Source organism: Ursus arctos, unplaced genomic scaffold, assembly GCF_023065955.2.
Source record: "Ursus arctos isolate Adak ecotype North America unplaced genomic scaffold, UrsArc2.0 scaffold_6, whole genome shotgun sequence".
Taxonomy (NCBI): domain Eukaryota; kingdom Metazoa; phylum Chordata; class Mammalia; order Carnivora; family Ursidae; genus Ursus; species Ursus arctos.
Window position 1 is genome coordinate 50,636,359 of NW_026623078.1, and position 12,372 is coordinate 50,648,730.

Below are 12,372 nucleotides of genomic sequence, written 5' to 3' on the forward strand. Positions count from 1 at the left end.
TCTATGGCTGTTTTCATTTTTCAGCGGACAATGGCAGAATTGTATAGTTGCAACAGACTATATATATAGATTGCAAACCTAAATTTTTATTGTCTGGACCCTTATAGAAAATGTCTGCCTATGCTTGTTTTAAAGTATGTGACCATCCCAAAATTGACATTTAATTCCATTAAAAGAGCGTAAATACTATATATTATTTTTTCTAGATTGATATGATAGGAATTAACATGTTTGTGATTACTCCAAATTTAGAGAGCCCGCAGACATTTATGTTGACATTTTCAGTGTGGACAGTATAGTTTTGTGTATATTTATATTATCTTTATGTAGGAATAGATAATTTGGAAAGGTAAAGTATTATTTGGTGTGAAATTATCAGGTACCCAGATACCTTGCTTAAGTAAAACCCAAATAATTTGAGCCCTTAAATTAAGTAATTTTCTTTATTTGGAAATAGGAAGAAAACAAGTTAATACTGAGTAGTTAGAAATTAAATTATTAGAATATATATGTGTATTTGTGTGTGTGTGTGTGTGTTTTGACGTGTAGTGTAAGGCAGGAATATGGCTAACTGGTTCTTGTACGATTTGAATAATTTTTCTTCCCCCCTGATTTATAATGGTACCTCTGTCATATTCCAAATATTCCTATCTATCTGGATCTATTTCTGGGCTCTCTTTTGTTCTGTTGGTTTGTTTAAATTTAATATAGTTCTATAATAATAATGCTGTAGGAGGGGCCATCTCTCGACTTTTTGTGTGTGTGTGGGGGGTGTGTGTGTGTGTATGTATAGATATTATTCGTTCATATCACTCTGTGAGGATTTTAATACATTTATTTTTAAAACTTCTAAGTCTGTTCTAGAAGATTAATATTACTGTGAGTGAATGTCATTGTTTTCTTTAGCTGTCTTGGCATTGGATTGCTTTGTGTGTTTTAGAATAGTGGTTTGTAAAGTTATTTTGAATAGGGTCACTATCTGTTTTACCACCTTTTCTCCCTCATGCCCTTTTGCTTGTCCCTTCTTGTCTAGAAGTTTTACAGTTGTTCTGGCTTCTCCTCTGGAGCCAAGTCTTACTTTGGCAGTTCAGGGCTCCTGGGTGTTGATATTGGGTGATAAAAAGTTACTTTTGTCAGTTCTTATTTGTGAGGTTTGTTTCCTCTGACTCCCTTGCCATGCAGCTTCTTGTTAAGTTCTAGGCAGCAGTTGGCAGTAGCTCTTTTTGACCTCTTTTCAAGAGTTGGATGTTTTACTACATTATGGTTTCAAGTGTTGAGCCTGGTAATGGTCTACTGCCATATTTGGACCAATTTGAGTCTTCTTTATTCCTCACCTGCCTCAGTCAGCTCTTATACCTTGAGCATAACTGTGTCTCTTCCTCAGTCTGACTCACTGCTTAGAACCTGGCTAAAAGTTTCTTTTTCTTTTCTTTTTTTTTACTTTATTGTTAGCATCCCTCAGCCCCAAATGTTTCCACTTATCTGGTCTGCCATATTTTAGGAGCATTAATCCTTATCTTTCTTTTTATTGGAAATCTAGTAGCTTCAAATATTGCTTCTATTTGGATGAACCCCAAATCTTTAACTCTGATTGCTGTTTTGATCTTGATTTGTACCTGTTCAGTTCCCTTGTGGACGTACATATTGGTGTATTGATGTGCCTTCATCAGAAATGCTACATATCCAAAAAGGAGTCTACTATTTAGTATAAAATTAGATTTAAAAAATCAGATGGTTATTTCCTGGATAGTCTGGAGCTTAGCAGTGGCATCCTGTATGGTTCATGGTTAAGCATCACTCTGCACTGAAAATTTTAAAGCTCATTAGCATCATTTTACAAAGTTAGAGTAGAGATCTAAAAGTTCATGTTTCACTTTCTTAGACTGAAAAGATGGTAGTTTTGTTGACTGAATTTGGATGTAAAGGACAGAGGATTTTTTTTTTTTTTTTTAATGGGGGTAAGGGAAAAGGAACAGTCATTTGCAGAGTTTTTTAATTCTATACATGTTGACTCTTAAGTGCAAGCATTTAAAAACATTCTTATTACTACTTCCCACATCATCTAATTTCTAAACTTTAATAATAATCTGTAAATTGTTGGTATCTCTGCTTTTGCTTTCTGTCATATAACCAGAAGATTCTTCTTCCTGAGTCAAGTACTTCATTTTGTTAATCTTCCACTCCTAATTTTCATTGACCGATGGGTAGAATAAAGCTTAAATTCCTGGAAGGAAGATATTCACGGTAGAGATCATTTACTGTAGCTTTCTATAGCCTCATGTTTCATTGTTCTCTACTTTAATTAAATTGGACTACTTATTCTCTTCAATAGGACACATGATTTCTTCCTTCTTACCTTTCTTGGTTCAACCCCCCCCCCCTTTTTTTGTCCTGGAAGGCGCAGGCTTTTCAAACCTCATGTTCTTCGTGACATTTTCCTAAAGCTCACCGAGATCAGTCCTTCCTCCAAATATATTGTCTCAGTACTGTGCTGTTTAGGTGGCCTTTTCTCATAGGGAGGAAGTAGAGCACTGTGGTTAGGATTATGTGATTTAATACCAGTGTGATTTTGAACCATTTAATCTCTCTATGCCTTAATTTCCTCAACTTTAAATGGAGATACTTTTGCATGGGGGATAGTGTCTAATTCATAGGGTTGTTAAGAGGATTAGGAGGATGAGTGTAATGTCATTAGCAGTAGGTGACACATTGGAAGTGCCATAAATAAAAAAAATTTTTTTCTATTTGTCTTTTTCCTCCCTCTCTGCCTTTCTTCTTTCTCTTTCTCCCTGCTTTTTGGTCTTTCTTTCAAGTTTAGGAAAGGGCTTATAATAAGGAGGAGCTTTTCAGCCAGACAGAGCTGGGTTGTTTATCCCAGCTCAGTCACTTCCTATCTTTTTGACCTTGGGATCTCTTAAGCTCTAATTTCCTCATCCTTAAAATACTTGAGGCCTGGCCTGGCTCATATAAGTATTCAATAAAGGTCATTATTGTTTCTTTGTGACATATATGATTGCTGACTAACCTACATTGCTCTTAACCTTTTTATGCATAAAAGGATTGTTCCTCAAGTAGGTACCCTTATTTGCACTAATTTTCTCTCTAGATGTCTAACACATACATACACATTGATCAGGTCTTTCTTGCTGAAGGAAGTTATATGTAAGAGAAGTACAGTTTTATTAATCTAATCAAGCACCCAATCCCTCCGTACCCCTTTGTGAATTCTGGGAAAAATTAGATAGTAGATTGTTTTGGCAGAATGCCTCTGTATATGCTTTTGTTGTTTCCTCTGTTAATTTCTGCCTGTTTCACCTTCCAAATATGAGTGGGTCTAACCAGTGCAATCCAGTGGCCTAAAAAAGAAGGAGGAGAGTTTGGCAATATGATATATGCCTTGTGATACGAGGGAAGGGGATGTCCTAGGCAATAATATAGGACAGATTTTCCTTAAATGTGTTGCTGTGCAGTTTTCTGGCTGGGCCAGTATCTTAGGTCAGGTGGCTGTGTGTGTGTGAAAAGAAGTCAGGAGAGAGATGGCTAATCTGGGGTAAATGGCTCTGGTCCTGTTACTGGAGTAGCATGGATCTCAAAGATAGAAGACAAGCCCCACCACAGTTTACAGTTAGTGGTGATGTCTTTCATTATTAAAATGTGGCCTAATAAATGGTCAGCTTTGACCTGTCAGATTAGCTATTCCTCCTTGAGAGGAGCAAGCAAAGGAATGTAAGGGGCATCAACTTTCTTCTCTTCTTGCTCTGCCCAACTAGTTATTCTCACCCTTGATGAGAGAAAAGATGGAAGCAGCCTCTTCTGTGGGTAAAGTTGATGTGTGAAGAGATTGAGGGCATATATCCCTTCTTAAATGTGCTAGCTTTTTTTTTTTTTTTTTTAAATGACTAAAATTAAGTTGAGTAATATTGCTGTCAGGGTAGAGGTGAGCCAGAGATTCCCATTTTTACCATGAAAGTTAGTGAATGTGTTTTCCCTGGCTCTTTCTGGTGTTCTCCAAGTATACCCTGGCTTTGGTGACTTTATTTGGCTGAGTCTCTGAAGTCAGGTTTACTCTTAGAGATTCTTTATTGCATTCGACAATTGCCAGTGTACTTGCTACTGCAGAGGATAAAGGTGCGTGTCCCTACGAGTTCTGTAGTAGTTCATTTGCAAGGCCCTCACTCTGTATTTCAGTAGTTTTTGGTGACCAGAGCTTCCACGTAAGCCTCAGTCCTTTTCTGCTTGTCTGCATGCCACAAGGCTGAAGAGTGTAAAGCATATCACTTCTTAATTCTACCTTTCAATTTTTTTTCTTTAATCCTTTTCTTACATTTTAACCTCTTTGTCTGTTTTTAAACAAGGAGTTGGAGTGATTCAGCCACCTGTTTTAAGTCATGTCCTCAATCTTATTCATACCATTGTGAATGTGGGAGTTGATGGGTTTCAAGTTTTAATTGAGTCCCCCTTAAGAGGGCTAAGGTGAAAAGTATGCGACCTGATCCTATGATCTGTCAGTATGAAAGTAATGGATCTATTTACCTACAGTGTTCACCACATTTTCCCTCTGTTAGAAACTTTTGTAAGGAAATGACATTCTTACTTGTTTCATGAGGAGCAAAGGGCAGTATTTTCAGAAATAGCTATGTGGTCCCCAAGAGAAAACATTCTTTTGCCATGAAATATACTTACCAGACATTTTGAGAAAAATTGCAACCTAAATAAGAAAGATACAACTGTAATGTGTTTGGGGTTAAAAATTATCTCAAAACATTTTAGCTGGTATTTTTGAGAACAGTGTTTCTTTTATTAGAAATTGGAGACTTTCAATGAAGTAAAATGTGTCCAAAGTGATGTATACTGGTGAGAAGCAGATGGTGAACTCATAGTGATGGAAGTAATTCCAGTTTTAATGGTAAATATTGTAATTTTTGTTTTGTTTTATTTTTATTTAATGTAGTTGGGTTAGGATTTGGATGGAAGCTGACTTATAATTGATACAATTAAAATGTAATTGAAATGAAAACAAGTTGAAGTTATCAAAAGGATTACTCTCTAATTATATATGCAACCCTTATTTCCTAACCATAACTAAGAATTATTTGCATTTGCACATTAGGTAGTGTTTGTTTTATAGTATATATTCCTGTGAGTACCATCATTAATGGTCATTTTTAAAGCACACTAAAATTTCAGGTTTATTATAAATTTTGTTTAAACAAATTATTTAGTTTTTTCTTTTGAATAATAAAATGTGTAGTTTGTAGGGAAGTTTTATTCACTGTTTTTTTTTTTTAACTATTTGAAATCTTCTGTTTAGTCTATGCACTTTACCCTTTTTTGCTAATAACTTTTAAAAAATAAAAACTTGTTCTTTTGCTTTAAAATGTTTGTCATCTCATGTATGCCAGATTTATTGGACTGCAGTAGTTTTAGTGCATTTTGGCTGGAATGTTTATTATGACATCACTGTAATCTATATACAGTATGTGATTTCAGATGGTTTCAGTGTTAAATATTTTCATAATTATGCTAGTTTTGGCAGTTCACTTGGAACTTTTTCACATTTCTTTAATGAACATGTTTTACTTCTGGGCTTTTGAGACAACCATATGTTTCAAAAATTAATAGTGTGCTTTTAATGTTAACGTTGTGCAGAAGTGTATGACTACAGACATTTTTAAGGATGTAAGCTGAACTAAAGTAATTACAGTAAGGTTTTATTCACAGTAGTAGTCTTTTAGTATTTAGAGACGATAACATCCCCCAAAATAACAGAAGAGGTCATTATAAAGATTGAATAGTGAAGTTGTTTTGTGGAATGAAACACTGTGAAGTTTGTTTTGCATTAACTTAAAATGAACATAAGTTCATGTGAGAATTTTTTTTCTTTATGATAGCAGATCTTTTACTTTCTGCTTGTATTGAAGCTTCAAACATTAATTTTTTCTTTTGCTAATATATCACTAGCATCTGAAGCCATGTTATCTTGTAAAAGATTCATCTTATATAATTGTTTTATTCTCTTAGTATGGTATTGAATAAGAATTTTTGTTGTCTAAATGTCTTATTGTTCTTATTCTAGTGTCCTATTAGATTGGTAAATTTAGTGATTTTCCTTTTTAATCTTGAAATTTTGTCTTCAAATATATAAAATAGAAAAACAATTCCTTACCATTCTTGTGTTATAGAATAGTTTTATTATTGATTAATGAATTGAGGCACAGTACACCATTGGTTATCCTTTGTAATGACAAATTTTTTTTAAGAGGGGGGAGGGAGAGGGAGGGACAAACGGAGAGGGAGAGAGAGAATCTTAAGCAGCCTCCATCTCCAGCGTGGAAACCAATTCGGGATTTGATCTCACGACCCTGAGATCATGACCTGAGCCAAAATCAAGAGTCAGACACTTAACTGACTGAGCCACCCAGGTGCCCATATATTTTTACCTTTGATCTTTCCTCATATTTCTTTCCTTTAGGCAGAATGTGCTCTTTTATCCCAAAGATAGGAATAAGAAGATGACAGATTTTGAAAGAGCAATCTATGTTTGTTTCCATTTCAATTTCTTTTTCACTCTTTGAACTATTCATTTACTGCTCCCACTCCTCTCTCTCTACTAATACTACTAAATCTCCTTTCTTATATGTTACTGGCATCCTAATTACCAAATCTTGAAACATGGCAACTAGAATGAAGACTGAGAACATCTTTATAGTTCTTAATGTTACCCCATTTTTATTGAACTGGTTCATGCCTTTAGCTTCTGGTATGGTTCTTTCATCTTAAACATTGTACACATTGGCTTTATTTGACTAATCATTATTCCTTGTACATGCTACATACATATATTCTGTTTTGCTTTTGCTTATGGTTTCACTCCATTTAGCCTCCAGTCTTAACCTAGAACATTCCTATACTCATTTTTATGATCCTGACCTCTCTAGTTCTTGCAAATAAAATGATTCTCTTTCTGTTGCTAACTTAAACAAAAAGTACTCTGTAGAACTGGTTATATATGTTTTCAATAGATCCTGAAATCCTTGAGAACAGGTATTAAATCTGATTTGTCCTTGTACATCCAACAATTAGCACATAAGAGCATTATATAAACTTTTGTTGAATCAGGGCAGGAAAAGAGTACTGTCTGCATTGTGTAAATAAGGGAATACATTTCAAAAATGTGTTTTGTTGAAGTTTTCTTACTCATATCAAAGCCTAATGAAACCTTATATCTAATGTGGATAAAAATTCAGTAAACATAATTAAATAGGATGCAAAGGAGTCTAAGGATGACTAAGATTAATCATTAAGATGATTAAGAATCCAAACTGTCTTCTTAAATTTAACACACAAAATACTGAGGGCCTTAACATATAAACAAAATATGGGGGAAAATTAAGATCCTTTTTATTTATTTATTTATTTATTTATTTATTTATTTATTTATTTATTATTATTATTATTATTATTATTGGTGGGCACCAAAGCAAGGTTTATTGAGTGATAGCAAAGTGATAGTGCAAAGCTCCCAAGGAGGGAGGGGACCGGAGAGGGTTGCCACCAGAGTTTCTAAGTCTAGGGGGTTTTGTGGGCTTGTCGGCAGGCTGTTTTAATCTGATTAACCCTCCCTGCACCTGTCATCCAATCAGATTTTTTTCACTTATCTATCATATAGGAAAGGGTGGAGGGCTCCTTCCAGGGTGGCACGGAATCCTTTTAAGGGTGGTTTCCTCTTAGGGTGGGGGTGCCTTGTCTCTGCCTGCCTGCCTTCCAACTATCCATCATTACCCCCTCTGAAGAGGTAACCCCAACTGCTGTTAGGGAAGAAGGGCAAAGACAGGTCGTAGCTTCTTCCTACTGGTGGGGGGTGTTGGATGGGGTGGCAGTCAGGGTTCCTCTCATCCCGATCTATCAAGGGGTCCCCCGTAGATGTCTGGTTTGACCACCATGTGAGGCTCCATCTGAACCACTATTTGGAGTTTGAGGACCTTATTGGTTAGTTGTCCTTAATGATGGTGGAGATCCCTGAGGAGCTCCCATAAGTGTTAACAGGATTTTTTTCTCCATCGGTGCCCACAGTTCTTGGAAGAATGAAAAGATAGATCAGTCAGAGTGGTGGGCAGCAAAAGCAAAGTGATAGTACAAAGCTTCTGAGGAGGGACGGGACCCTAGAGGGTTGCCCCCTTTCCCTTTATTTTGTATTCAGGTGGAAAGCGTTTAAAAACTTATGTTAAATAATCTTCTTTTGTGAAAGCCATATGTAAGAATTTTTTTTTTTTAATCAAGCGGTTTGTTTAGATACCAACTCAAGAAAGGAAGAATTTGTGATTTAAACTACTACTTTTTTTTAATAATAATTTTTTATTATGTTAGTCACCATATAGTACATCCCTAGTTTTTGATGTAAAGTTCCATGATTCATTACTTGCGTATAACACCCAGTGCACCATGCAATACATGCCCTCCTTAATACCCATCACCATGAGCCATGAGAGACTATGGACTCTGGGAAACAAACTGAGGGCTTCAGAGGGGCGGGGGGTGGGGGAATGGGATAGGCTGGTGATGGGTATTAAACTACTAGCTACTTTTTTAATATATATATATATTTTTTATTTTAATGTTTTTTTATTATGTTAGTCACCATACAGTACATCCCCGGTTTCCGATATAAAGTTCGATGATTCATTAGTTGTGTATAACACCCAGTGCACCATGCAATACGTGCCCTCCTTACTATCTATCACCAGTCTATCCCATTCCCCCACCCCCCTTCCCTCTGAGGCCCTCAGTTTGTTTCTCATAGTCCATACTCTCTCATGCTTCATTCCCCCTTCCGATTACCCCCCCTTTCTTTATCCCTTTCTTCCCCTACCAATCTTCCTAGTTCTTATGTTCCATAGATGAGAGAAATCATATGATAATTGTCTTTCTCTGCTTGACTTATTTCACTTAGCATTATCTCCTCCAGTGCCGTCCATGTTGCAGCAAATGTTGAGAATTCGTTCTTTCTGATAGCTGAGTAATATTCCATTGTATATATGGACCACAACTTCTTAATCCAGTCGTCTGTTGAAGGGCATCTCAGTTCCTTCCACGATTTAGCTATTGTGGACAATGCTGCTATGAACATTGGGGTGCATATGGCCCTTCTCTTCACTACGTCTGTGTCTTTGGGGTAAACACCCAGTAGTGCAATGGCTGGGTCATAGGGTAGCTCAATTTTTAACTTTTTAAGGGACCTCCACACTGTTTTCCAGAGTAGCAGTACCAACTTGCATTCCCACTAACAGTGTAGGAGGGATCCCCTTTCTCCACATCCTCTCCAGCAATTGTTGTTTCTTGCCTGTCAATTTTTGCCATTCTAACTGGCGTAAGGTGGTATCTTAGTGTGATTTTGATTTGAATTTCCCTGATGGCTAATGATTTTGAACATTTTTTCATGTGTCTGTTAGCCATTGGTATGTCATCATTGGAAAAGTGTCTGTTCATATCTTCTGCCCATTTTATGATTTATTTGTTTCTTGCGTATTGAGTTTGAGAAGTTCTTTGTAGATCTTGGATACCAGTCTTTTATCTGTAGTGTCATTTGCAAATATATTCTCCTATTCCGTGGGCTGCCTCTTAGTTTTTTTTGACTGTTTCCCTGGCTGTGCAGAAGCTTTTTATCTTGATGAAGTCCCACAAGTTCATTTTATCTTTTGTTTCTCTTGCCGTTGGAGATGTGTCATGAATAAGGTTGCTTTGGCCAATGTCGTAGAGGTTGCTGCCTATGTTCTCCTCTAGGATTTTGATGGATTCCTGTCTCACATCGAGGTCTTTCATCCATTTGGAATTTATTTTTGTGTATGGTGTGAGAGAGTGGTAAAGTTTCATTCTTTTGCATGTAGCTGTCCAATTTTCCCAGCACCATTTATTGAAGAGACTGTCTTAAACCACTAGTTACTTTTAAATGCTGTTTGAGAATGCAAATTATAAGAATTGTTTGGTTATACAGATTTTTTAGAGCTAAAAAATTAGAGTCTAGCTAATCAAATTTAGTACATAAATTGTATATATTCAACTGTAAAACCTTTCCTAATTCTTGAATGGTGGTTGATACTTTTCTTTTCTTTAAAATAAAAATAGGATGACCATGAAAGCTGTGGTTCTAATTCTACCAATCGTAGTACTACTGAGAACACGAAATCATCAGTAAAACCCCGAAGAATTCAGCAGGCTGCTCCCACAGATCCTGATTTACCACCAGGTAACTTCTAATGAGCTTGGTAAAACCAAAACTTCACTTGTTATTAATCGTCGTTGTAACCTGTTATGGAATGTATACTTTCAGTGTTTAGTGTCATAGAAAACTTAGGCTATATGTGTATGTGCATTTGTTTCATGACATAAGAACAGATTGAGTCCAGAGCCCTCAAAAATATGTTTCATTCAAATTTTGATGCTCTTTTGCTGCAGGGTTATTCCTTAAGTTTCTTTAACATCCTGCCTCTGCTTTCTCAGTCACTCACTCTCACTTTCCTGCCTAACCTAACAGGAGGACTAGTACCCTCTTTGTTACCCTTGCTTCTTGATAAGCAGTTCTAAGACACTAGATAGTTCTGAGTTTCAGGAAACTATGGAATTCGCCAACAGGATCACAGAATTTTGTAACCATCTCTTTCATTTCCTGAAATTTTTATTTACCTGGAATAGTAGTGGCTTACAAATAACAGTTCCTTAGTAACTATTTAATGAAGAAGAATAACATGTTCATGACGTGTCAGCTCTGTGGCTAGAATGCATTGCTGCCTTTTTACTGTTAGGAGTTGTTTTTATCAGTTACTTCTCTTTTGATTTTATTCATCATTTTTTTCCTGAGAGGTATAGTTGACATTGGTACATATTTGTTTTCTGTGCCAAAAGTTTTTAGGCTTTCTGTTGGTTTTAACCTAGTTAATTTTTAACAGTCTTCTGGTACCATCTACTAAGAGGCTGGAGTTAGATACATCATTTCATAGCCGTTTTCCCTCAGATATGTTCTAAGGTACATTTGAATTGACCATTTTAAACTAGCATTGTAGTGATATTATTGCTGATGCTTTGTATTCTTCTGAACTTAACAAGTCTTGGTAATCACTCTGGCTTTAAATAGATTAATTGCTATAGCTGGAGAAGGTGCCAGAAGAAGATATTTTACTTCTGAATGTTTCCAGTTCTCCTTGGAGTGGTGTGATTGTTCCAGAACTTACTAAATTTTTTCTTACTACTTAAGTCCTTAGGAAAAGTCCTTGGTGAATGAAAGTATAAATTAAACTGCAGCTTGTTCTTATTTATTAAATGGGCAACCCCTTTACCTTTCCAAATTTCTGACTGCATATCCCCTCAAAACTTCCTGTATCAGCTCTTTGTATTGAATTCTCTCCATCAATATCCTGGCAAAGAATAATCAGTTTTAGGTTTAACTGTTGAGTCTTGTAACATTTCTTTTTCTTTTAAGAAAGAACTTGTTTTGGGGCGCCTGGGTGGCTCAGTCGTTAAGTGTCTGCCTTCGGCTCAGGGCGTAATCCCAGGGTCCTGGGATTGAGCCCTGCATCGGGCTCCCTGCTCTGCTGGGAGCCTGCATCTTCCTCTCCCACTCCCCCTGCTTATTTCCCCCTCTCTCGCTGGCTGTCTCTCTCTCCCTATCAAATAAATAAATAAAATCTTTAAAAAAGAAAAAAAAAGAACTTGTTTAAGATAAATTTAAAGCTTTTGTTAGTTGTTGATTTCACAGGTAAAAATCTGTTGGCTAACCTGCATGTACTCAAAACAGGTCCCAGACTTTTAAAAGATTCTTTAGAGCCTTTATTAGAATTTACACTAATAATCAGAATTGGGAAAATTGGTCTATTTTTAGGAGCATAAAGTATCAAACATAAATAAACATAACTGAAAAAATCCTATTTTTCGAGGCATGAAACAGAACTGTATTCTTAACTACTTGAGGTAGCGTTTGGATTTACATGTGCTTTCCTGCCTTACCTAACAGGAGGACTAGTATCCTCTTTTATGCCGACATAAATCACAGTGAAGGAGTTGATTTAGGAAGTAACTGAACATGTTGGGCAATTACTGGGAGGCAGAGCAGTTAAAGTTAATCTTGCCAAAGGGGAAAAAAAGGGATAATTTGAGAATCCAGCTGGATAATGGTAAATCATTTTATTTAAAGGTTGACTCATACGGTTATTTGAGGACTCCTTTCTGGCAATCTTATCCTGCCTGGGAACCATATTAAGATTCTTCCATGGTAGAGCTGAATTTCTGGTCTCAAAATTTTCTAGGGCAAAGATATGGCTGTGGTTACAGTTTTGGAGTTTGAGCATTTACATAGATCCAGAGATGCTTTTTGAGAACAGT

General features: G+C 36.2%; 1 protein-coding gene across 21 annotated transcripts in view; it reads left to right on the forward strand.

The window, feature by feature from the left end:
- VPS13B (vacuolar protein sorting 13 homolog B) overlaps positions 1–12,372 on the forward strand; it is a 765,680-nt gene that overhangs the window by 66,482 nt on the left and 686,826 nt on the right. For 19 of the 21 annotated variants that reach the window (XM_044382679.3, XM_048212588.2, XM_048212589.2 and 16 more), the window contains one exon: positions 10,123–10,243. In XM_044382679.3, coding sequence (XP_044238614.2) covers positions 10,123–10,243 — 121 coding nt within the window. Of the gene's footprint in view, positions 1–4,804; positions 4,907–10,122; positions 10,244–12,372 lie in introns of all 21 variants that reach the window. The other 2 variants (XM_044382680.3, XM_057307838.1) reach the window with 1 other exon arrangement.